The 26,127-nt window shown below is 40.0% G+C and overlaps 2 protein-coding genes across 3 annotated transcripts in view; one reads left to right on the forward strand and one right to left on the reverse strand.

Annotated features, from left to right (window-relative positions):
- The window catches only part of fign (fidgetin), a 28,559-nt gene extending 20,454 nt beyond the window's left edge, over positions 1-8,105 (forward strand). For both annotated transcript variants that reach the window (XM_074695403.1, XM_074695402.1), the window contains exon 3: positions 1,100-8,105. In XM_074695403.1, the coding sequence (XP_074551504.1) occupies positions 1,100-3,336 (2,237 nt within the window). In that variant the 3' untranslated portion in view covers positions 3,337-8,105. The remainder of the gene's footprint in view (positions 1-1,099) is intronic.
- The window catches only part of scn1laa (sodium channel, voltage-gated, type I-like, alpha), a 215,081-nt gene that overhangs the window by 165,934 nt on the left and 23,020 nt on the right, over positions 1-26,127 (reverse strand). The gene's annotated exons all lie outside the window — the stretch shown is intronic.

Raw genomic sequence — 26,127 nt, forward strand, 5'->3', positions numbered from 1 at the left:
CTTTTGACTAAAACCTTGTAAATTAACACAATTAGTGCAGCATCATCCTGCTAATTAGCTCCTGGTGTCTAGTGTGGTGGGTGGGCGAATAGCTGGGAGGGAGTCAGAAGGGAATCTACAGACAAACACGGCGTTTGTAATCTGCCTCTGGACAGTGGCTGTTTGCTGCCTAAATCCTGTGATATGGACTTAAACTAGTGGAGTAGAAAATATAGCAGAGAAGCACTTGACTAGCAAGGGCATGGACCACTGTAACAGGCATGGGAAGTGTAGTTAAATGCATGTCCTTTCATATGTTCTAGTAGCTTCTGGTGAGATTAGAGTTGATTTTAAATCTGTGTTAAATACGTCTAATTGTTTCCAGCTGTAAAGCCTAATAGTGTGAATTATTTGGGGGTAATTCATCCTTTGATAATCCCAAGAAGACGACAGCATGGTTAAAAACCTTTACTTTCAGATTGACTTGGATTTTACATGATTATTTATGTCATTCAAATCCTGAAGGCCGTACAGAGAAGCTGAGACAGGCTGCAGAGAAAAAGACAAGTGAAGCATGTTTTCTTTTTTTCCCCACTTTCCCTCACTCTGTGGACTGGGAAGCAGTAGGCAGACTGAATGTGGATGTAATTCATGCTGGGCTGAGGGGTTTGTGTGATGAAAGCAACAGAGCGCTGCCAAGGAAGATTGCTTTGCTGCTCTCCTCCAAGCAGATTTGAAAATGTCTCAGAATGCCTCAGATGAGAGTTGGATTATAGACTGACCCGCAATGTCTGTGTCATTCTGCTCTGTGTTGGGTGGATTATACTGCGCTAAGCAGGTGTTTGGTCCATCGTGCTCATACTGGCCATGATGTGTGCTCAGTTAGCACAGAGAGTTGGACAACAGAAAATGATGGGTGGTCGTGAAATACACATTTTTTTCCATGACAGCTTTTTTATTTATTCAGGCAATTCATGCATGATGGATATTTTCTGCAACATCATTTATTTTTAGATGATTGTACAACATTTAAAAATGTCTGAACATTATTTTTGATTCACCATGAACCATGATTAAAGTTCCTGCTTTAATATGTCTCTTCCTTATGCGGGGTATCTAGGTCTAAAGATGCAGTGGACCCCAGAGCACACACAATGGGCAGAACAACACTTTGACATCTCATCCACCACCCGCTCCCCTGCACACAAAGTAGAGGCCTACCGGGGGCACTTACAGCGAACCTACCAGTATGCGTGGGCCAACGACGACATCTCTGCTCTGACTGCCTCCAATCTCCTTAAGAAGTATGCAGAGAAGTACTCTGGGATCCTAGAGGGCCCAAATGAAAGAGCCCTGCTGTGCTCCTACTCTGATAGCACCACCGGACTCATGAATGGACGAAAGTCAGAGAATGAGTCCTGGCAGGAGGGGATTTACCCAATGAACTGTGCTCCAGATGTTATATCTGTGAGCAAAGCTGGAATGACAGCTGCCCTACCCCCTACAGATGTGTCTGCTAGCATAGGCAGCTCCCCGGGGGTGGCCAGCAGCTTGTCTGAGCCGAGTTATTCCAGCAGTAACTGTGGGAGCCACACAGCCACTACTCTTCACTCGGGCCTCCCCTCTCAGGAATATACTGCCAGCTACAACGGCTCCTACCTGCATTCTAGCTACAGCGGCCAGAGTACCCCAGCCCTCCCCTCCCCGCATCCCTCGCCTCTGCACAGTGCGGGGCTCTTACAACCCCCTCCCCCGCCTCCTCCCCCAACCTTAGTGCCGAGCTACAACGCTGGGTCTCCAAACCTTCCCAACTACAATTATCCTCCAACAGGGTATCCTTCTCAGACTGCTGTTGGCCCCGGTTATAGCCCTGGGGGAGCTCCCCCTCCTTCTGCTTATCTGCCGTCCGGTATTGCAGCCCCCACCCCGATCCCCCCTTCCACACTGCCTGGCTACACCTACCAGTCCCATAATCATACACCAATTGCACCAACACCTTTGAATGGCAGCACATCCAACTCATTAAAACGAAAAGCTTTCTACATGAGTGGACATGGAGATATGGACTCCAGCTATGGTAATTTTAACTACAACCAACAGCGCTCTTCACAGAGCCCAATGTATAGAATAGCAGACAGCAGCATCACAGACTCAAACAGAGGAAATGGCTTTGACAGAAACCCAGAGGCATCTTCTTTAGCCTTTAAGCCAACCAAACAGCCCATGTCCTCTGATCAACACAGAAAGTTTATGGTACACTCGGGCAGAGCACTAACCCCTCCATCCTATGGATCAACCAAAAGCTCTGTGGGTGATCTCAGAACTGGTGAGCCCTACAGCAAGTTTGGATCTCCCATCATGAGCGAGCAAACTGAAGAGCACAGACAGCACCTCTCTCACTCCCTCACAGGGCCTGACATCGGTTCGGCTACCTCGTCCATCCATGCTGCAGAGGAACAACTGAAAAACAGTGACTCCAACCTGGTGGAGATGGTGACCACGGAGATCCTTCAGCAGGGTCCTCCAGTGGACTGGAATGACATTGCCGGTCTGGATATGGCCAAAGCAGCCATTAAAGAGGAGATACTGTGGCCAATTCTAAGGCCCGATATGTTTAGTGGACTTGCCACATTACCTCGAAGCCTCCTTTTGTTTGGACCTCAGGGAACTGGTAGGACGCTTCTTGCCCAGTGCATGGCCAGCCAATTGGGCGCTGCCTTCTTGCGACTCAGCAGCTCAGCTCTGGTGACCAAATGGCTTGCAGAAGGGGAAAAAATAATCCAGGCTTCTTTCCTGGTCGCCCGCTGTCGCCAGCCAGCAGTGGTGTTCATCAGAGAGGTGGACCTGCTGCTGTCGGCAAAGCTCAGCGAGGAGAGTCCAGTGAATCGCCTCAAAGCTGAGCTCCTCATGCAGCTTGACAGCATCCTGACCTCTACTGAGGACCATATTCTCGTGGTCTGCTCCACCAACAAGCCTGAGGAGATCCCAGAGTCCCTACGGAGGTACTTTACCAAGCGACTGCTCATCCCCTTGCCTGATGGGACGGCACGACACCAGATAATCAGCCAACTGCTCTCACAGCACAACTACTGTCTTAGTGACAAAGAGATGTCACTACTGGTTCAAAGGACAGAGGGCTTTTCAGGACTGGACGTGACACAGCTGTGTCAAGAAGCTGTGGTCGGTCCTCTCCATGGCATTCCTGGTACAGACCTGTCAAGTATCCACCCCACACAGATGAGACCAGTTTCCTACCAAGACTTTGACAATGTGTTTTGCAAATTTCAGCCAAGCATATCACAAAAAGAACTTGACATGTACACTGAGTGGAATAAAATGTTTGGTTGCAGTCAATGAAGGGGAACTCTAACACAGTTTCTTTAGTTGAGTACAAATACGTGTTTTTCCTTCTGGCAATAGAAAAAAAAAACATCCAATGGTGACACAACACATGGCTTTAGTCTGAAGATCTTGACAAAGAAAATTGGTGAAATTTAAATGCTTTATGAGGCAGTTGCCATGAGCTCACTCAAACCACTCGGAGAAGATGCCCCCCTGTTTATGTATATACATATAAATAAATATATATACATACTATTCTGCTGATCTTGAGATTTAGTTGCTATCAAGTGCCTGAGGTGGTGCTGTCTAAGTTTTTTTAATTTCTTTTTGCCTCACAATCTTTGTTGGTGACATGTGCTAATATAAAAAAGCTTTAAAATGAGACAAAAAACTTGCTTTCTCTTTTCCATTAGAACAGTGTTCTACAGCGGTGTCTGTTTCGTGCTCTCTGTGAACAGTTGTGGTTAATTTAGATAAATTACATTTACTGACATAATTACAGTCGGGCTTCATTACCAAACACAAATTCTTTCTCTGTTTATCCTTTGGTTACAACAACATGATCATACTTGGTTGCTGTAATAGCCTTTCCACTGTAGATGAAATCAAAAGGCAACCACTTCTTTACGATGTGACTTCAATCTAAACATACGATTATCATGTAATTGGTGTTAAATTATTGTTGCAGTAAATCAGTGTTAAAATCATGTTAAATTCTACCATGATTTCTTTTGATGTTCTCTATTTGAAAACTCAGGAAAGTGATACTGCTATGTATAGTACCTCATAAGCTTGTGTCAAACACACTACAAGAGCATTTGGCTTGCATTTGAAATTCCATCTTTAAACAGAGAAAGGCTATATAATACCTCATGAAGCTCAAGATGAAATGTGAAGGTTCCTGTGATGAATGTATGAGAGTAATTCTGCATTATGTACAAGACAAAAAAGTAATTTGTTTGGGTTTTTCATACTTAAGATTGTGGCGATGCAAAGCTGTGAGAAATTCAAAAAAGGTGCAGACAAACATCTCGGGGTTGAGGAAGACAACCGCCCCAAGCTTTTTCATTCCATCCTGCTGCTGCTTTATCATTAATGAAACATAAGGATTATGTATAGCCTAAGTTCCTTTCTACCTCAGTTTGTTACTTATCTCTGAAAGACAAATTCAAGAAGACAGCAAAATGTCAGCACCTATTCTGCTTGTTTGATGAGGAAGCCTTCTGAGAGAACACCAAACAGTGTTTTGTTGTGTGCAAAATCTATTAGCTTTACATTGTGATAACTCCCAAGATTTCTCACCACGTAATGCACTTAAAGGGGAATACCACTGAAAATCAGATTTGAGACACACTTTGCCTTTGCCTTAGGACAATTTAGCCTGCATTAGGTAACGTTTATCATGCGCTTGTTGCAAATGCTAGTTTGGTCCCTGAATCTGTGATGTGAAAGAGAAAAGTCTAAATATGTGGAAGTGTTTGACACACATCCCTGCTTTCAAAGCAGCCCCAACATTTAATACACGATATGAAGATTCAGTTTGAGTTTCTTAGGCTTTAACTGTGACATTCATGATTTAAGTGGCATTCCTTTTTAAGAACACATCCTCAAGGCTAGTAAAAATGTAATTTTATTCCCGTTGTCATTCTCACATTCAAAATGTCGTATTTACAGCGTATTTACAACTTGCTCCCACTGAAAATATCCAAAATGACAGCACAATTGGCGAGTTGACATGTTATTGAATGTACTATGTCCTCTGAGCAGTAGGGAAAGCAAAGCACTCGCACAATGAAAAAATGCCACTGAAGTAGACGGCGCTGTCGGTGTGATGCTGCAGAGGCACTAAATGGACCTTGTGTTTGTTTTTCAAAGGAGCTCCCTTCATGTTTGTTGCCTATTGCACATGTTTTACCTGTTCTGTTATATTCTTTGTCATTATACTATTAGTCAATCTGGTTTGGTGTCATTAACTCCTTCATTGATGTAAGATGGAAATAAAAGAGGAACTACTCAAGGGCAGAGAGCTGCCGTTAATATCTGGTCATAGTTACAGAGCATTTTATTTGAAGTTGTTACCCACCTCACTGATCACATGGTTGGGTTTAATCCTTGATTCTGATTGGTTAAAACCCCATAACAATGATTGTTAATTCTAAATACAAAGAGCGCCAGGGACAACTTGAATAGGAATTCACCTCATCCTGTTGACAATGTGGCAAACATGGTCTCTGATGACACTGGTGAAATACATGGCTGAATTTGTTTCTCTGAATTTATTTAGAAAGCACAAAAATTTACTCTACTCATAAAAGAAAAGTCACCAGCAGAGAAAAGAAGGTGAGGTTTTAAGTTGTTGTTTTTTGTTTTTTGAAAAGGCAGGAGTGAAGTAAAAGACACAACCAAGTTAAAGAAAACTCACATAACGCAAACACACTTCAATGTGGTTTAGAACAGTAATATGGATATAATAAATAATGTTTAGGCCTTACTGCGGATGAAAATGTCAAGTTAAAATCAATAGAATCTAAAATTTAACTCATTATTCAGTGTCATCTAGTTTGTCACTGGGCAATAAGTGGTTTAATGTATAGTGAGTGGGTGGTTATGTGAAATAGAATCTCTTTGGGGTTTTTTATCTCACCCTGTCAGGTTTCTACTTCACTTAACCACCCACTCACTACACATTATCAATCACTCTAGCAACACGATGGGTAACAGCATTTTTCATTAATCTACTTAAGTTGCAGGAATTGGTAAAAGGTAAACTGAACCCCTCATGATTGGATAACAAAGGAAGCAGATCATTTTATAAGTTTAATTTGAAACATTATCCACTTTGTAAGTCACAGATCAGACTGCAGTAAAGATATAAATGCACATTTATGTTTTTTTTTTCTCAAAGTGGGTCTTCTGTTTTTTCTCTTCATTGTTGGATAATAAGGTGTCAAGTTAACATTTTTAATCTCACTGTTGGATTCTTTGTTTTCCTTCATGCTGTACAAAAGTGTTTAATTCCAGCTGTCAATGCCAAATCTGTTTTCCCATGAAAGTTCACAATGAGGTTTTAAAAAATTATTACCATGGAGTTAGGCATTAATAACACTGATAGGGTAATGCCTCCTAAAAGACTGTTTTGGGTAGAAGTGTTGAAATATTGTGTCATCTATTTTTGCACTTCGAGGTGTTAATTGGTTTAAATTTTCCTTGAAGCCAAAGTAGAACAGCTTTCTTTTCAATATTCTGAATGTTTAAATGGACATGTGATTTTCAGTATCCTTCATTCCACAGAAGAAGAGAAAATGATTTCACTTTATTGGGCATCTTTCAGCTATTTTGTCACATTTTGTAGGATACTGAGTTTAGTGAAGCCTTTTGCGTTCCAGTTTGATCCTGTCTGAGTTTATGCACAGTCATTAATCTGGCTGCAGGTGAATCTGTTTAAAAATGCAACAAAGACCTTCACAGAAAATGTCACACACCATGCAGTGTATCATCACACTGAAATATCAGAGTTTCTTGGTCCATGATTGCCCATTTTAACAATTCATTTTACTCACTGCAAGAATTTTTTTACAAGAAGGTGATAAGAAGCCACAAGTGCCGTTAACAAGAGCAGATTTCACAAGTTTAAGAGGCCGACTGTTCATGAACTTACAGAGAGATGATTGTTAAAAAGGGGAAGTGTTCCACTCAATTTAAGTAGTACTTGTAATCACTCTGTGACAACAGGTCCTGTCAATTTATTTGCTTTTTTTTTAGATGGTGGTATGGCACAGTGTAACACAAGGCACATGGAAAGGAAAAGATTTTATTTTCAGTTTGACGGTTAAACCCCAAAATCGTATCTGAGGCAAACTATGAGGCTTTGATTTAGCTAGTTTTCATTTAACATGCTTTAAATGTTGCCTGTAATCTATCATAAAGGGGTTGTGTGAGAAAAAAAAGGGCCACAAAACAAAACCTGAGCAGAGCCTCTGATAAGCACATCCAGTCACAACGATGCCAACTTGTTTTTTCTCCCCCCCTTTTTTTTCAACACTACATCTTTGTTCAAAAACAGCTTAAGACTTTTTATGTCAAATTGTTTCCCTGCATTCTTTATAACCATTTCTACCTCATTGCTACATATTGTACATGTAGTACTTATGTCCTGTCATTTTGAATGTCATGCATTTATGGATAAAAAATGTTTAAAAAAGAACAAAAAAAGAACAAAAAAGCCCTTGAATCTGAGCAGTTTACCTCAAAACGACTGTCTTTACACTGTCAAGTACAATTCATGGAAAAAAATAAGGCACCTTGAGGGCAAATATGAAATAATTCTGCACATACTGACGTACAGTTTATTTACAGTTTCATGGTTTGGTTCAGTTGTTGTGAGCTGTGTGGGTCTCCTACAAAAGATCCACCGTTCAAAACTCCTTTCCTTAAAAAAGAACAAGTTGCTTTAATCCTTCTGTTAATGTTGTAGTGCGCATGTTAATGTGTAAGTATGTGCACTTGCAAGTATGAAGGGATAACCTTACGAAATGAAAAATCTGACTTTTTACTTTTCATATCCATGTACAGAGAATAAACTTGCACATAGCTGTACGTATTGTACATTTGCTAATGATATACAGCATACATACAAAAAAATGCAGCCACATACATGTTTATATGTGTGTATGTATTGCCATACTTACAGTACAGTCAATTTAAATGTATTTTAATTTTAAGGTACATAAAGGTTATTGAAATACTGAATAAAGATGTTTTCTTTTTTTTCCTGATACCTGGATGCATTTTGTACCTTTACTTGATTAAATTTGCAATGGTGTGATGATTTCAGCCTGTGCTATTTCCATTTCAAGCATTTTCTTGTGTTTTCGTCCACATCAGCATTACTGCCGCTGTTTAATGAAAATATAGTGAAAGTTATTAACTTTGCAGCACTTTAAGGATGCATACTTTTTATTGCACTCCCACCAATATTAAATCTGCTTTGGCCATTTATAAATCTATACCAGCTATCAGAGAATTAGTAAAGCTGGAGATGTATCTCCAGTGGTTTTATTTAGTAGTGGGTGTCACATGTGTGGGCAGTTCCTGTGTAATTAGACACACTATATTGCGTTAGAGTTAATAATTCTTCAGTGGGTGGAATTTATCATCACATCTTACAGCTATAGCTTTAAAATAAGTGGTAAAAAACAGTGAAATTAACTATAGATGATGTCAGTCATTTGGGAAAAAATCAATACTTTGCAGCTTTGCATTAAAAATTAAATGTACGTCCTTTTCCTCAAAGCATTTCTAAATAAAGAAATGAGCTATACAATGTGTATATAGTCAATTAAGAAAATTTCAAAATCAAAGATATGATCAGAGGTCAGTTTTATGCACATTTTAAGGCTTTTCATTAAAAGGAGGAGTGAACTTTTCATAGTAAGATCAGTGAAAACATTACAGCGTTTCATAGAGGAAGGAACTGTTCTTTACTTCTTTGAGAGTTACTACACAGCTGATGAAGACTGAATTATACGCGCAAAAAAATAAGAGTTATTGTGTTAAGTGTCTGCATTTAATATCTGAATGAAAGACAACTGGGAGGAAAAAGGAACTTCATAAATTCTTATAAACAACAGAGGTCTATGAGCTAACGCCAACATAGCGTAGTATGACATACTGTAAATCACAGCACATGCTGAAAACACAAGCTGGAAAGTGATCATTATCTAAAAAATATGTATATTCATGTCGACAACTGACTCCGTTTTTAATTATTTCACTGTGGCCCTATTTATGTGGTGCAACTGACTGTCAGTGTGGCTTCAAACTAGGTCTCCATCATAATTTTCTATACCAGGTTTTCCCTTCAGCTGTGTGCTCAGTGTTTGTAGATATACACACATAGATCTAAACACCTCACCACACATGCGTGTACATACTTTATTTTCCTAACACCTCACAGTGTCTGCCTTTGGTTTGTGCAACAGTAGCATGTCTCTTACAAGAGGAAGCAAGATAGACGGATATATACAGAGATACATTCAGTGCACATCCTTCCTCCATCCTGCTGTCTCTGAAATCCTAGCAGCAAACACGCCCTTTGTTTCTTTCCACTGAATTTTTAAACAGCAGCCATTTGACCAGGAGGAAGGCAGGGAGGAGGAGAGAAAAAAAAAAACACCCAGCCTGATAAGAGCAAAATAAAGTTGAGTCAAACAAATTACACTCAAGTTATTAGTGGCTATTTTGTAAATATCAAAGATCCACTTGTCCCAGTGTTCTGTGCTTCATTTGCATTCTGATGAAACTGGAGTGGATGTGTGTGAACTCGGAGGTTATCTGCCGAGCTGCAGCGCCCAAGCAGTCGAATCAGACAGCTCGGCGAGCGCACGGCTCAAGAGGATGAGCCACAGACCTCTCTCAAATCACTTCCTTCATAACAATTAAAATATGCAAAGTGATAATTTTCCTTAAGTAGCCTTAAATGTGCAATCTATTTAAATGTGAGGGAAATTGCCTAAAGCTTGAGCTGTGTGTGTGTGTGTGTATGTGTGTATATATGTATAGATGTGCAGGGTGGGGCGGGGGATAAATTATGCAAATAACAGAAAAGACTCTTGAAAGCCTAATTTTTCTGTAATAAGCATACTGTTTCATTTAATTTTTTCCCTCTTATTAAAAGTGACAGTTCTTTTTGCTGTGTCTGATGGCTATATCTGACACAGGCTCACAGAGCTGACTGCCGGACTAAATGGTAAAGCATTTTTGTAGCTTTTTAGATGATGGTTACATTCACAAAGTAATTATGCACTAGAGAGTCCAGAAATAAGGTTTAATTACACAGTAATCGCCTCTGATGGACACTAGGAAGTGTGAGCACTGCCAGACTGCAATCCATCAATGACAAACCTCTGGCCACTTTTAATTCCTCCTCATTTGCATCATAACCTCAGCTACCAAGTTGCACAAACGCTGTTAAATGTTAATAGGACCTGTCTCTCTTCTCAAAATGGATGCTTAAGCCATTTCAATTCTCCCTTTTTCTCTCTATCTCCGTCTTTCACTCCCCCTCTTTCTCTTTCCCTCGTAACGCACGCACTATCTCACACACTCCATATCTCTTCTCTTTCTCTCCTTCCCTTTCTCGCCTCAATTCCCGCTCTCTCATGAGTCTTCACATAAATAGCCCCCTCTTCAAGAGGAGGAAGGCGAGCACGGGAGACAGTGCACGGTCACTGCTGTGCTAATTGGGAGCAACATGTAAAGTTTTATCTCCTGAGTGCTAACAAACCATACAGACGAGTGTAATTCCTGCCTAAATGTGTGTATGTGTGAGTGAGTGTGTGTCTGCACAAAGGTTTGTTCACACCATGTGAAGGAAGGCTCTCAAGTTGGACCAAATCCCCATCCTGTCCAAGGGGGCCAATTTTTATGAATTGTAAATTGTTTTTGCTGCACAGATACATTTCTGCTCCTCTGTCGACTTTAATCAGGTTGATTAAAGCCAAAATGTCTCATCATGAGGCCACCTCCATCATGCATTAAAAGTATACTCCTCATCATACACACACTCTGCAGTGCATTACAAATCCAGGCGGCAGAGTAGTGGACATTAGACCCTCAGGACCACTTGTGCAAACAGACCAGACTGTGTTTATTTACTGCAATAACCTGGAAAACAGCACATTTTGTACTTTACTAATCCCTCTGCAGCATCAAACCCACCATATACTCTTAGATACTTATGATATGACCCTGTTAATCCCCAGGCATTCAAAGCAATTTTTATCTTGATTTGGAAAAATAATGAGATGTATGGAAACAAAGACAAAATATATTCGCAAGTCAAACCATGACCCGTGAATATAATTAGTGTGTGAGAATGTAGTCAGCGTGGTTTTCTCTCTCAAAAAAAAAAAAAATCCATTCAAGTTCAAGATTTACATTAATCCAAAGTGTAGTGTTTCCAAGAACATACTTGTCACTGCTTTTCATTTATAAAGAGAAGCACTTATTATACACTTCATCTTATTTAAAGCGATTTTTTGCACATATGTTACACCAGTGTTCAAAACTGTGACAGGTTTATTTCTTCCTTTACACACACATAGACTGATCAGACTCATGAGGATGTCCAGCTCCCACTAAATCATCAGATCAAATGTTTTAAGTCTTGTTACAGCTAAACAAGTTTTTGTAAACAGAAAACACATTGTCAAAGTCTGAATTGAAATAAATAAATTGGTAAATCATTTCTGTTTACTATCAATACTTCCTCTCTCAGTATGTGTGCATTAGATCTGCTGGATGGATGATTATGATGTGATTTAGTTGAGACTGCAAACCCCCAGAATGAGTGATGCCAATTCAGTAGTGATAAGAAATTATCTTTTTTTAATCTATTTTATTTATTTTAAATTATGGATCAACTTGTTGCACACACAGACACTTGATAAATATTAAGAACAGAAGAGAGATGGGACAAAAAAATGAGTTATAGCCAACATTCACTTTATTTTTCTAAGTCCTGTTTATTTCATGATATTAAAATAAATCACATATATTTCATTTTTTTTCCAAGTAGTGCAAGCCTAGTGTCAGATTCAGTTAGAGGGGCTGCACCAAGTGTGGTATAAGTAAAACAGAAGTTATGTTGAGTGTTATTTTATCACACTGTAAAATTATTACAGAAAGAAAACATGGTGCAATGTCAGTCTTTCTAATAGCGTGCTATTCTGATAAAATCTACAGGACTTACAAGAAGCAAAACTATCAACATCTCTTGTTTTAGAGAGTTAAAAAAAAACTCCAATACAAATGAAACTCCTGTTTTTCAAAAATGTATTTACAGTAAAGGTTAAAAACTAGTGCAAAATTTGCCCAAAGTACAAAACAGCATCAGCAATGACTGTCACTCATATCCACATGTGCATATGTAACAGATTTGAATAGAACATTCTAATTGAAATACAATCAAAAACATGTATTATTACTGCATGTTTCAGCTGCAAAGTGACTTATGATGTAATATGTGAGACTTTTAAAAGAGTAAAAAAAAACACAGTTTCCTTCACTTTAAAAGGGAAGTGTTGTTTACATAAATGCTTGGCATTTATCTATTCATCCACTGTTTTTTGAGGGGTCAGAGAGGGGCGAAGGTCTATCTCAGAATGTGAGCCTAAAAATGTTCTACCCCAACATTTGACTTGTTATTAGTTTGAGTAATATTATATTTTTGTTTATTTTTTAAGTTATACTTTTTATCTTTATGTTTTTTTGTTCAGAGAGGAGAGGATATGGCAGGAAATAGGGTCAGGGCAGAAAAAGGTGCCACAGGTAGGATTCGGACCTGCTCCAACCATTGAGGGTTAGCCTCATGGGCATGGCACCCAAATGTAGTTTTACATATTTTTGATGTTTTTGACATCATATATTCATTATATCCAGTTTTCATGTGAAATTGAAAGGAACTCAGAATTATCTTATTACTTTCATCGATTACCTCTCACCACAAATTAACAAGCTACAGCTCTTTCCAAGCAGTCTGACACGGTATGCTAACTCTGCTAGAATCACCTGTAATTTACAGCAGCCTATATTACAGTTAGTGCAGCACCAAGATAGATGTGTGTCTTTCTCCCTCTCGGCATACACCGAGCTGGATAACAAGCTGCCCCCCTGCACCGGTGTGATCACGTCTAAATGTCCTCAGGTCAGCAGCCGTCCACTTCCTATGTTTAGAGCTAATTCTGGGTTGTTGCGCAGTAATACGGCTTTACACATGCAGCACACGGTGTGATCTCCACCATTCAGATAATTCCATTTCACAGCTTTGCAAAGTGGCCAAAGTGGCATGTAGTTACCATAACTGCCCAGTCTTCTTTGAGATATATAATGATGGGATCATATACAGTATATTTCCTGCAAAAAGAGCTGCAGTGCAAAGTCAATGGAAACGTTCAGAGTGGAGATTTTAACCTTTTTGTATTGTTTCATCCAAGGGAGTGTTAAAATCCAGTTCTGAAATCTCTGTCTCTCTCCAGCTGTCAATCACTGATTAATTAATGAGTATAAATTAAAGCCCAACACCAAAAGTGACCTGACAGCCTGAAATTAGGTCTTAATTACTATCATGAAATCCCTAATTAAATCTTGTATTTGGAGCTTTTTTTTGTCAAACATGTTCCCACAAATTTGAAAACTTAAATCCCCAAGGGATACCAATGAGCTTTGCAACAGTTTAAGTGTCATCATATCAAGATATCTGGTTAAAAAAAACTATCACTGACACATGGAGGCTTGGACTGGTCCGACTGCTGGATCCCTTTAGTCTGTCTTAACCCCTGACTGGGAACAAGTGGAGCTAATGGGGAGCAAAGACAGGGGAGAGCATGTCCGATAGCCACACATCCTCCAGTCAAGGCAATCATGGGAAACACTGAACGTCACTCTTTCAATTTCATCCCTTTCCAGTGTGCGAGCCGCCCTCCATAACGTCATTATCTCCAGCAGATCTGCAGGGTGCTCTGACAGGGCCGTGTTATCCAGGCACTGGGGAAAATGCAAATTGATTTCATATCAGCCATGGCATTTTTAAGGCCTCCACATGTTACATAGACTGTCATTTCAGCAGAGATATGAAAATCAGAGGGAAATGTCAAACTGTGGAGGTCTATATTATACGCGGCGTGTTGTTTACTCTGATCACTGGCTCGGGGAACACGATACTTCTTAATGCCACGTTGTCAGTGCACTGTTTAAGAGGTCTCTATTATGTATTTGACCTGAATGAGTGTAGATAGTTTTCTCACATGAGAACAAAACAACTGGTGGGACTAACAAGGATATGCATTATTAATGTAAAGCAATAGTTGCTGGAGAAAGGACAGAAAGTTAGGATGTATCTTGCAGCTACTTTTTTTTAAAAGAGGCCACACCAGGAGGAATTATCACCTGATTCAACAGTTAAATGTGTCTAAACTCATTGTTTTGGTTTGCTTTCCTGTAATTCTCCTGGTCTTTAGTCTCAGTTTAAATGCTTTGTTACAGCATTCACCACGAACTGATGTCTATATATTCTAATAGAAAACTAATTAGCTCTCAACACGTCACGACCTCATGGTACACTAATGATGTTAACCCTGCACCTCACCTTTAAGGGGCATTCGTACTCTTCCATTGGATAAATCATTAAATGAGTGTCTTTCAATTTATTAATAGCCTGGAATTCAGGATTCCTGTTGTTTTATTTATTGTGAGCCATCTGTTGATATTAACCTAATATAACATAATGGAACATGTTGTAAAGCATTGTAACACACTCTTCAGTATCAAATGATATCATATTGCATCATACGCCACCACATTGTATTGCATCATGTCACGTCCCATTCTTCTTGCATCCTTGTGTATTGTGAGTTACCCTGCAATACACACCTCTACTGACATGGCATGGTTTGGTAAAAGCGGGTTTTATTCTCCCAGGGTGAAAAGAAAGAGATGATAAAGCTACTCGGTAAAAGGCCTTTTGTCCTTACATCTATAAAGCTACATTTCTAGCTGTGAAAGTTGATTTCCACACACTCTGGATTTTTATTTATATCCTTCTCTGGTAAATACGATAACATAAAGGCTGTCTGAGAAAAAAAAGCTAAGTACAGTTCAGGCGTGTAGGTCCTCTCATATCTTTTTATAACACTGTAAATAAAACATTATAGAAATAGTTATTGTTAAAATATAACAATAACAAGAAAAGCATTCAGAGAGCGCAGACTTCCACCAAGCATATAGTGATTGTCACCAACACTTTAGTCCGACTTTAATGTTATACTCCCTTTCAGCAGACTGTCTGCTATAATTTGGTGTTAGTTGCAGGTTTGTACCATAATTTGTTACCTGACAGTGTTGAAAATGATGATGACCCAGTACATATTTCATATTCCGGATCTTAGTATCCAGAATATTGCCAGGATCTGGATTGTACTTTTACGTCTGTCAGAAACTATAGTGACCTTGTCTTGTATTATTTTGCAAAGCAATCTGACCATTTATAGTGGAGTTATATACACATATGGTGAAAACAGCCCTATCTCACAATAATAAAGAATCCCCCCAAAAAACATCCTGGATCCAAACGATGATCCAGATCAGCTCCAAAATTTAATCACTTCTTCCTTATTCAATTTTGAACATTTCCTGAAAATTTCATCAAGATCCGTTTGTTACTTTTTGGGTAATGTTGTTCACAGATAAACGGACAAACAAACTCTCTCAAAAACATAATCTCTTTGGTGGAGGTAAAGAAAGAGTAATGTAGTGTCAAACACTAACCCATCCCAGGCGCCAAAAACAAGCAGATTTTCTGCTTGTTGAGGCTGAGAAGTTGATTCTCCACAATATTGGGAAATGTTTGTAACCAAGTAATCCTGCGATGAAACCTAACAATGCTGAGATTTTACCACTCTTGCTGTAGCTGCTGCTCCTCTCCACTGCTCCTCTGCTGTCTGCATGTCGGAGCTGTACGGGGTCAGGCTGACGCACAAAACACAAAGTAACACCGCACTCCACAGCTTACTCCACTGGACGTCACATCAAGTTTTTGGGTTTAAGACTTAAGTTCAGGGCAACCAACTCAAGGCCCATGTTGGTTTTGTTTTCTACAACTCTGTAAGATGCTTGACAGGCTTTTGTGTTTTCCTGAGAGATGATGCTGTCTAAGCTCAATCAACAAGTGCACTCTCCGCTTGCTCCATTCCAGCTCAATTTTATGACACACAGCTATATTTGACTGTTTTGGAATGATACAGAGTAGAAACTAAACTCAGACTGAGTGTGAACATCATCATTGTGTGTCGACTGGATATGTAAATACGGGTAAATGCATAAAGTAAAAGGTCATAATATGTATCAATAAACTGAAGGCTCCTGAATCGTTTAATAGTTGCCTTCAAGCGTTGAAAGTAAACAATTACTGAAAGGTGAAAACACAGACTGAAGGGGAGATAAGGAAGAGAAAGCAGATGGCTAAAGATGAAGGTCAGAACGGATTGAGAAGTTTGTCAAAATTTGATGACATAAGCAATCTGTAAGCAGTTATTGCACCCGAGCTCGAGGTACAGCGAAACATATTGAAATTCCACAAAAACACTGCAGCTGCCAGCACACTGCCAGGAATGATTGCCCCCAGTGTTTTTTTTTTCTTCCTATGCCTCTTTCTCTCCCCCTCCTTTCCTATCTCCCTCTATCCTCCCCCCTCCTCCCCCCTTTTCACACGCATGGCTGCCTGCCAGATGTGAAGAGAGGCATATCTGGATTTAATGATATTACAAATGCCTTTCTTTATGCTCAATAATAACTCAATTTTGATTGATACACAGCCCTCTGCGCCTTATCTTGATACAAATAGAGTTGTCTGTCATCCCGCATTGAGTCATCAATTTGAGGCGGTGATGAGGCTCGTTTGCCGTACCTAATCATGTGTCTCGTCAGGCAGCCTCTGAGGCCCATCAGATAGCACTTGTAAATACTCGCAGCAGCACAAGCTCTCGGGGAGTGGGTCCCATTATTGCCTGCGCTCTTAGCAATGTCCGACTTTCTTTGTACATAAAGCAAAAAGCCTGGAATAAATCATGCAGTACACCCACATTTCTATTGATTAAAGCCATTCCCATGCCTGCTTCTGCTGAATTGTCCGTGGAATAAAGAGCAGCTTTATATTTTTTTCCCTGTCAAAATGTTAGGTCATTCTATCAAGGCCAGTCAGCTCTATACAATCACACAGTAAGTCCTCTGTTGGAAATACACCAGGAGGCAGAGTGAAGTCTTGTATTTGCTTCAATAAAGATCTGCTCAGAAAAAGTCTTTCATTCTGTCCACTACATGTTATGACTTTGTACTTTAAATTAATGCTACTTGTGTTCATACTTTTCTTGCCATCAAGTGGGCGAATAAAGCATAAGGTTATCGTTTTTCCATCCATTTTTATTACTAACAGAGATGAATACTTCAGAATATGATTACATAGTAGAATGCAGATCTGTCTTTGGAGTAAAAGCTATTATAGTTAACCAATTATTTACATTATCTATCACTTAATACACTTGTGCATGTAGAATAAGGAATAATTCAAAGTGAGTGGGCGTTTATGTAAGTTGAGATTCTGACTGATTTTTATTCTTTGAACACACAAACACTCAACAAATCTAAAAGCCACACAACTACACACTTAACGTTTTTGGTAATGCATTAACAATGACTCCACAGATTTAAGATCCAAGAAAATCAAACATGTCGGACAATCACAGCTGTCACCTGGCGAGTAGGTGGGAAAAAAAATATAAATACGGCAATATATTGTAATACTTTGACCTGTGATAGAATGTCGACATTTCAACTCCTGATATTTATATTTTTGTTAAAATGAAAATTAGTTAGGTTAGTTTAAAATCATTTTAAGTTTAAATTTTACAGTGTAGTAGACTGATTCAAAATAATAATTATTGTCATTTTTTGTGCAATATTAGGTTTTTTATAACATTGGTTACACTGAGTGACATTTATCAGTTTTACCAACTGACCACGTCTTTATTCCAATAAGTTCAATGTCACAGTAGTTTAAAGGGGACATATCATGCTTGTTTCTCCTTTTCACTATGCTCGACTAGGATGCCTGTAAAGCATTTCTGCCCTCACTACAAGTCATTTAGTTCCTTCATTGCCCCACAATAGCGTTCTCAATATCCTCAGTTTAGGCCTTTCTGAAGATCTTGTTGAAACGCTCCGTTTCGAGAATGACCTCCAGTAACCTCGCAACGTCACAGCCCTTTGTGCTCTGATTGGTCAGTTCTATCAGAGAGGCGGCGGGGGTAGAGCCAGGGGGCGGTTTTTGCAGCATGGCAGTATTTACAAAATCGCCACATTGAATGGGGCAGACCGAGCGAGTTTGCTGTTTGCCAAAACTTCACCGTAAGGCATTGATAGCACTAATAAAATGGCAGAGTGTAGGATACGTCCTTTTGTATTGGACCCGAGTCAGACCCGGACGGTTCTGCAGCTCAGGAGGAAGAAAATCCACCTGGACACAGATCATCTCAGGACGCTTCACTGTGGTGAGTCAAACCGGTACTGTAACATGTATAGTTTATACATTTATACTCGGCTCTTGGTGGGTGTATCCCCTCGGTGGCGGTTGTGTGACTAACTGACTTCACAGAGGAGGAGCTGCTTTATCAGATTACTCCAATAAAAAGAAAGGATCCTCGTGTCGTCACAAAGGTAGAAATCTCGCGGCCAAATGTCAATGACCTATTTTCAGAGAGGCATCAAATCTTGTTCTAGGATATCAGAAAAAATACAATATCTCATTTTTTGAAAATTCAGGGGGTGAAAGGTCTTGTTTTCAAACTTATTATTTTATATGTAAGTATTAAATCATGGATCAGCATGATGTGTCCCCTTTAAGTGACAAACTTGACACACTTTATGTTTTCAAATCAAGTGTCTGTATGAAACACTGCATCTGACTTTCATTAATTCAAACAAAACAAAATAGAAAAGCTGTTTTCAATCAAATAGTTAACTGTGTAGAATATCGCAATATATCACAATATTATTATATTATCGTATCGTGACCCAAGTATCGTCTATCGTGAGGTTCTTGTCAATACTCCCCCCTTATGGAGAGGGGAACAAAATGAGTAAATAATTCTGCAAACTAGTCGTCTTTTACAGCCCTTTACTCGGCTCAAGGTATTGTGTTTTTATAAACATCTGGTTCCCCAGTCTGCTCCTCTCGTTGGTTTACAATCCCAGGTTGAGGAGGCTCTGACTCACTCAGGAGCAGGAAATTAGTCACATTAAGAGGGTTGCAAAATTCTGGGAATTTTCAAAGATGGAATTATCAGGGATTTTGGGGGAAATTTGTATTAACTGCACAATGATATGTGCATGTATAAATATTGAAAATTTATGTTTATTAGAAGCAGACAAGCATGCATACATGACCAGTGCAATATATTCAAATAGCACTATAAATGAATCTCTGGGAGTTTTTGTGATTTTTTCCTGAGTCTAACTGTCGTGAATGTAGGCATTAATATTTGTTGAAGCTAGCCTCTAAAACTAGATAGCTAGATATATTTACCCCTACTTACCAACAGGACTTCATGACAGGAAATGCTGTAGGCGAGTGAAGTAGTGACTGATGATGATGATCAAATGTGCTTGGAATCGTTTGCACATTTGATTCATGTTGCAAAGCTGAATTTGCATTCAGTCATTTTGTTTTAACCAGCCTCATTCAAGTTGATAACAAGAAAAAAAAAGTCAAAATTACTGAGATATATATTTTTTTTTAGAAGAAGAATTCATTTAATTTGAAAGCAACAAAACCCTGAAAATTTCCAATACGCCCAAACTAAAATTCCTATGGAAGTTTTCAGGAAACTTTCCTGAAATTTACGGCCTTTTCCACCCCTTTGTCAGTCTACATATTAAGACAATGAACTTCTGCTATGAATTGCCCTGAATCAGGTCGCAAACTGAGCCTACAGTCGTCTAGTGTGTGGCCAACCCAGGGTTAAGCTATCAGTCTTTTTTATTTATTTCACGTCAGACTCCTCTGTTGAATTTATGTTAGTTCCCTTTCTCCTAAAAACTTCTTTACGTCTGTACCCAGTCACTGTTATCACTCCTTAACCGTACCCATCAGTCTGAGTTGGAGACTTTTTACCACAGTGTCAACAGGCAGAAGTGAAAAGTGCTGGACTCTTTTCTGAGTCCGTATATGATGCAACATGTTTGATCAGTTTGTCCTTGAGTTAGTCAGTGATATCATGATAGTTTGACCAATCAAAATTGAACATTCTCACTTTTTCGATCATTTACACATGTTTATTAGATATTTTATAATAAAAGATTGTAATATTATGTTAATTAACTTTAACACCCTATAAGCAGTATTATCTGTACACCAGGAATCCAGTTTTAAGTCTTACTCATTTCTAAGTCCTTTAAACAGTGTATCTATTATCACAAAGTGAATGTATCTGGATGAGACCAGTGCTGCCAGGCTCCTCTAAAACACTGTCTCCTATCTTTCTGCATCCTATACAATTATCCTGATGAGAACTTGAAAGAGCTGTGTTAATGTGGGAGTGTGAGAAGGCCCGTAGCCTATAGACCCTGCTTTCATTCATCTCACTAACATCAGGGAGCTCAAGCTTGGCGTCACTCAAAGCTTTCCTCCTTTGAAATTCCCCAGGCAGACCCACAAATTAAGCTCACTTCTGTTTGACCAAAGATGAGACCGGCCCTGAAGTAAGGCAGCTTTTCCCTCCCTTTTTCTCACCACGGTTTGCAATCTACCCCTCAGAACTCCGCGGACGTTTAAATCTCTGCAAAATCTCTCTATTCACTGTCAGCCTGAGAGAAGACGGAGAAGCATATGGAAAAACTCTCTGGGTCCCAAATTTCTGTCATGATCAAATGCAGTCTGCTTGTGGATGTCAAGAGTGCAGTGGCAAGAATATTTGGAGGAAGAATTAGAGGAGCTGTAAACAAATCTGAGTGACCAAAAAGTGCAGAAAAAAAGGGAACAAGTTTTGGGCAGAAAACATTTCTTGCCTTTAGGATGTAAACATGTACTGTAGGTCGACTGGCTTGTATATGGTATTGAGAAAAGTGGCATTTTAATCCATAAATGTAAATCACCTGCTGCCTCATTTGTAATGATAATATATTGTTTGGATGGAGCTTGATTTCCAAGGAGTAAAAAACACTTTATATAAGCTGGTGGGTAGAATTTATCGATTGAAGATTCATGCAGCTTGCGAATAAATATTCATTAAAAAGTATGATCTGGAAATCGAAAAACTTGTTCAGTGAGACATCCATACAGTGTTTTGTGGTAGGGTTATGTCCTCAGATGGCAGCGTGTGCGTGTGAGTGTATCTACAAGTTAAACCCCTCCTAACTTGGAGGACATCTCATGACAAGCAATCACTCCTAATAGGATTCTTCTCCTGCAGAAAGATTCACAAGGAAAGATTACCGGAGTCTATTCTGAGCACATTCAAAGGCAAGGGACCATGCAACTCCCCCCCTTGCGAGTTCATTATCATTCTCAGGTTATCCCAGGCCCGGTGAATCTGGAACGCAAATGAATTAGTGAGAATTAAGAAGTCTCTGTGGTCTGAAACCTCTCCAAATCTCCTCCAAGATGAAAGGTACACAGTCATGGCTTATGCACCGTCGCTCTCCTTCGCTTGAGCCCCCACAGTAGTCCTATATCTACACACACACACACCTCCCCAGCTCCCCCCAACACACATGCAACCTCTTCTCCCAAAATGGAAATGCTACGAGCAGTTAATGTTGCCTAACGTCTCCTGACCGCAGGTTTTGTCGTGAGGGAGAAGAAAGTTGCAGGACCGAGGCTCGCCGTCGCTGGCGATTAATTACAACACCGTGGTGCTGGCACTTCGACATTGGTTGATCCCTCTGCAGGCAGGGGCTCCCTCTCATCTCAGCCTCTCTGTAGCCTTCAAAGGGCTCTCCACTGCCTGCAAGACTGAACCCAGGCCAGGTAAGAAAGATGCCATGGCTCCATTGTGACTGCACTTCACAGATTTCAATGGGACTTCAGGTGTGGAAGGTGTCAGTATCACCCTGCCATTCTCTAGTTTGGTATTACAGACAGAAAGCTGAGAGGAGATAAAGTGACAAGATAAATACTGCAAAAAATATATATAAAGAGATGGTTGATTATTTGAGAATTTTGTACAGAAAGTGGTGTATTTGAATCTGGTTTTGCATAAGCAGAAAAGTGTCTCCACGTTTGCCCCACACCAAATTCCTACATGTGCTTCCCCCACCATTTTCCCTGCGACAAAAGAGATGAAATATAGTAATGGTCTGTCTGTGCTCAGTATTTTTCCCCTCCTTCCCTCCCCGTCATGCAGGCCTGGGGTCTTTGTAACAGACTGCAGAGGCTGCCTCTCTCCCTCAGCTCATTCAGCATCACACCCTGCCCTTGTGCTGGACATCAAATGACCAGCTCGCCCCCCGAGGAGCTCTCAAGTTTCTTCATTTTCAGCAGCCGCCTGGCTCTCCCCTGGTCAGCAGCCGGCCGTGCAGGGAAAGAGGGGGGGGACATCTGCCTGTCTGAGGATAAGGGACAAGCCTGGCTCACTATCCGTCTGTCAGCCCCCCTCAGACTGGACCCCGGCATGCACGTCACCACTCCGCTTCCCTCCTTGTTATTCTGGAGGGGAGGCGGGGATCTGATATGTGGCATTGTTTGTGCCATGCTGGTCAGACACACAGAGGAGGCTATGCAAAAAAATAAAATAAATAAAGCTACATGTTTGCTACAAAAAATGCTTTAAGCATGTTGTAAGAGCAAGATTATTCATCTGTGTGACAGTGTGCTAACACCAGCACAAATCTATCTGCAAATTAAAAGTCATGTGTGGTAACTGTTGAGCGGATGGTCTCTCCAGCGCTGTAGTAAACATGTTCCATTAACGATTACTCTTTAATGATTATTTCTGTCTAATTGCATGCGGTTTACTCCATCCTGTTCCATCAAAGAAAGGCGCAGCGATCGATGGAGACATATTTGCATAAAAATCTATTTCAGCGTTAAGCAAAGGATCAGGCCTGAGCTCCCTGGATAAAGATGCCCTCCTGCAAATATAACCTGCAAAGTAATTTGTTTGCTTCCTAAACTTAATATTTGTTCTCTTCCTCCACTGATGCAGAAACGGGGTTAGAGTGCAGCAGCGTGTGGCTTCAGGAAGCAAGGACACAAATACAAATGTTAATTACCACTCAAGACGGTAACCTGCTGCTCGAGATTCTCTTTAATTGGATTATATGGGAACTATAACACATTTATTAAGAATTCTGTGAGTTTTTGAGCTGCACGGTTACAGAGGATGGTTTTACTGTAAATTACGACTTATCATACTCATTTGTGCGCAGCTAAACAGAACAATGGTGTGGAATCTGACACCCCGGTGCACAGAGAGGAGCAGGATACTGAAAATGATCCTTAGCGGTTGACTGCTGGCCGGCAGCCACATCTATACGAGCAGAGGAGGAGCGCGCACCTCCTGGACCGAGCCGGAGGTGAAGGAGAGAGTATCACACTCTCCTTGTCAGCTGCAAGGGTAATTACTGCTGGCTGAAATTACTCAACATTTGTTTATTAGCTCCCCAGAGCACACTGTAAATAGATTGTCTGTTATAGTCCGATCACATTAAAACACCCCCCCTCTTCTCCTCCTCCTCCTCCTCCTCCTCCTCCTGCCTCCTGTTTGCTGTGAGCCAGCCTGCTGCTCACTTATTGAGCAGCTCCAACCAAGGAGCCATGTTAAATGTGATTGTTTTCCATTAGCTACATCCTGTCTAATACCTCACTTGTTCAGTGCAATTACTGAATTCTGCCATGCAACATAACCTTCATTAGCTGACTGTAGAGTCCTGCAGCTCCAAAAGCCCCCTGCAACATTTTCAGCTTTTTTTTTTTTTTTTTGTTATTCATGAATGGGGGAGTGTTTTAATTCAATATTGATTTCTACATAGACACCCTGTGCCTGTGCTTTGTGTGCTGTATATTTACTGTGCTTTAAGTGTATGCAGTGATCGAAAAAAAAAAAAAAAGAAAAAAAATCAACAGGCCATGTCTTTCCTTGTATTCATCGTGCTGGTTTGGTTCCTGCCAAAGATGACATTCTGAAACATTTGACCCGCTAAAAATGAATTCTTGGCCAGAGCCCGGTTACAGAGGAGAGCAATTCATTCCCCCGAAAATGTGAGCAGATAAAAAGCCAAGGCATGCAATAGTGCTGTCAAAAGAATAGAGAGGGGGAGAGTGGGTGAGAGATGTGGAAAAAAATGGAGAAATTGAGTATATTAGTGTGAATAAAAAATGTGAATGAGATTTGTATTCGCTGCTGCTGTCTGTCTGCACAGGAATCCTTTCACACAGTTTGAAACAGAATAACTCACCTGCAGAATACACCGCAACACTGTGGTGATAATAGCCCAAATGTTGTTCCACAGACACAGACATTTGTAACCGAGATATTTAGCTGTAAAATGGACTAAAGCAGCATGCTTTGTGTGCCTGTGACAGGTAGAGCACGGCTCCCTGGGAACCAGAGTAATAAAAACGCTCTCTTTCTGTGGCATCTTCCCTTTTTCTCTAATGTTGCCCTAATAAAAGCAACCGCTGAGGTGACTGCGCGCAAATAAGGGCCTAAAGCTGCTGGACATCTATCCCAGCCCCCTGGAGCCACATTACACACACCTAATGGCCACTCCAAGCTTCATTAGGATATTAATTCTCCCCGTTTCTGAAGTGATTCCATCCGTAATGTGACAGTATCTGGCTGCTCGCGAGACAACTTGTTGTTATTGTTGTCCCACTCCCTCTGTTCCACTCATTTCATCCTCGCCACCCTCCTCTCCCTCCCTCCTTCCACCCCCTTCCTTTTCTAAGCATATTGTTATTCTTATAGCGCCACTGTCTCAGTTTTTCTCGCAGAGAGAAATCTGATAATACTGAGTGTCCTTTGAGATGGAGGCCAATGGAACGGCTCTGAGTGCTGCCAAAAAAACTGAGCTCCATCTGACCAGGGGAGCAGATGGTCAGGTCCAGCCGGGGTCTGGGAAACTAGCAGCAACGCTAAACATTAGATGTCATTTTTTTTTGCATTTTTAAATACGTATCACCTCCTTCTACCTGCAGGATGTCAGACTGCAGGATTTACAGCCAGCAGTCATGCAGAGTGAATGTGACAATAATGGAAGTGTTTTTCCTGAAATGCTTTTGGAAAGAGTCATCAAAGGTAAAGTGAGGACAGCGCAGAAGTCAGAGCAGAAGACTTACTATTCTTTGTTAAGTGTGGATAACTAATGACAGAATAGATAGAAAAAAGGTAAACTAAGGATTTTTGTACTTTACGTTGATGAGGACAAATTCAGCAGCTCCCTTGAATGATAGAGCATGCTGAACTGCTCTATCATATCATCATATAGTTCAGTGTTCAGGAACATCAGAAAGCTTTTAGAGGAAACAATGTAATCTCAACAAGATAGTTTTGTTTGCAAACCAGAGAAAGATCTACATCTGTTACTGATTAAAACACTTAAAGACATCATTTCTCCAAATAAGTGTACAGAACTACACATTAGGGATGCAGTAGGTAAAGAAAAAGTTAAAGACGAAACAGATATAAATTATAACCCATTCAAGGATCAAGTATGTGGTCGCTCTGTTTGGCCTCTAGCCCACTTTACATTAGCATGTACAATAACCTGCTTTAAAATATCTAATTATTTACAGATTGACAGTAAAATGTGTTGTCATTGTTATCCCATTTATTGAGCCTTGCTTGTTCTCTTGATATTAAATAGTGAAAATAAATCTTAAAGTACAGACAGACACAGAACATGTGAGCGAACCAAGCTCTTATGTGTCATATTCTGTGGTTCTAATATCATGCAGGCATTATTCCAACAATACATTATAATCAATAATGTTGACAAAGTTATTTCAAAATAAGCTGTCATTGAGTTAAATATCTAAAATTCCCATGACTTAGGGCAGAGGTCTGCAAGGTCTACTATCAAAGGAGATTTTGCCTCATCTCATACCAGAGCCACAAAATCTACTTTAGCTTCACAATAAAGGCAATACAGGAAATAAAATTCTATGCATAGTTAAAATAAAGTCAATAATTATCCAAACAAGAAGTTTGAAGTTGAATTAATGAAATTGAACTGAACTATAAAAAGAATACTTAT

This window comes from Halichoeres trimaculatus, unplaced genomic scaffold, assembly GCF_033239565.1.
Source record: "Halichoeres trimaculatus isolate MK-OKI-2021-1 unplaced genomic scaffold, fHalTri1.1 fHalTri1_scaffold_19, whole genome shotgun sequence".
NCBI lineage: Eukaryota > Metazoa > Chordata > Actinopteri > Labriformes > Labridae > Halichoeres > Halichoeres trimaculatus.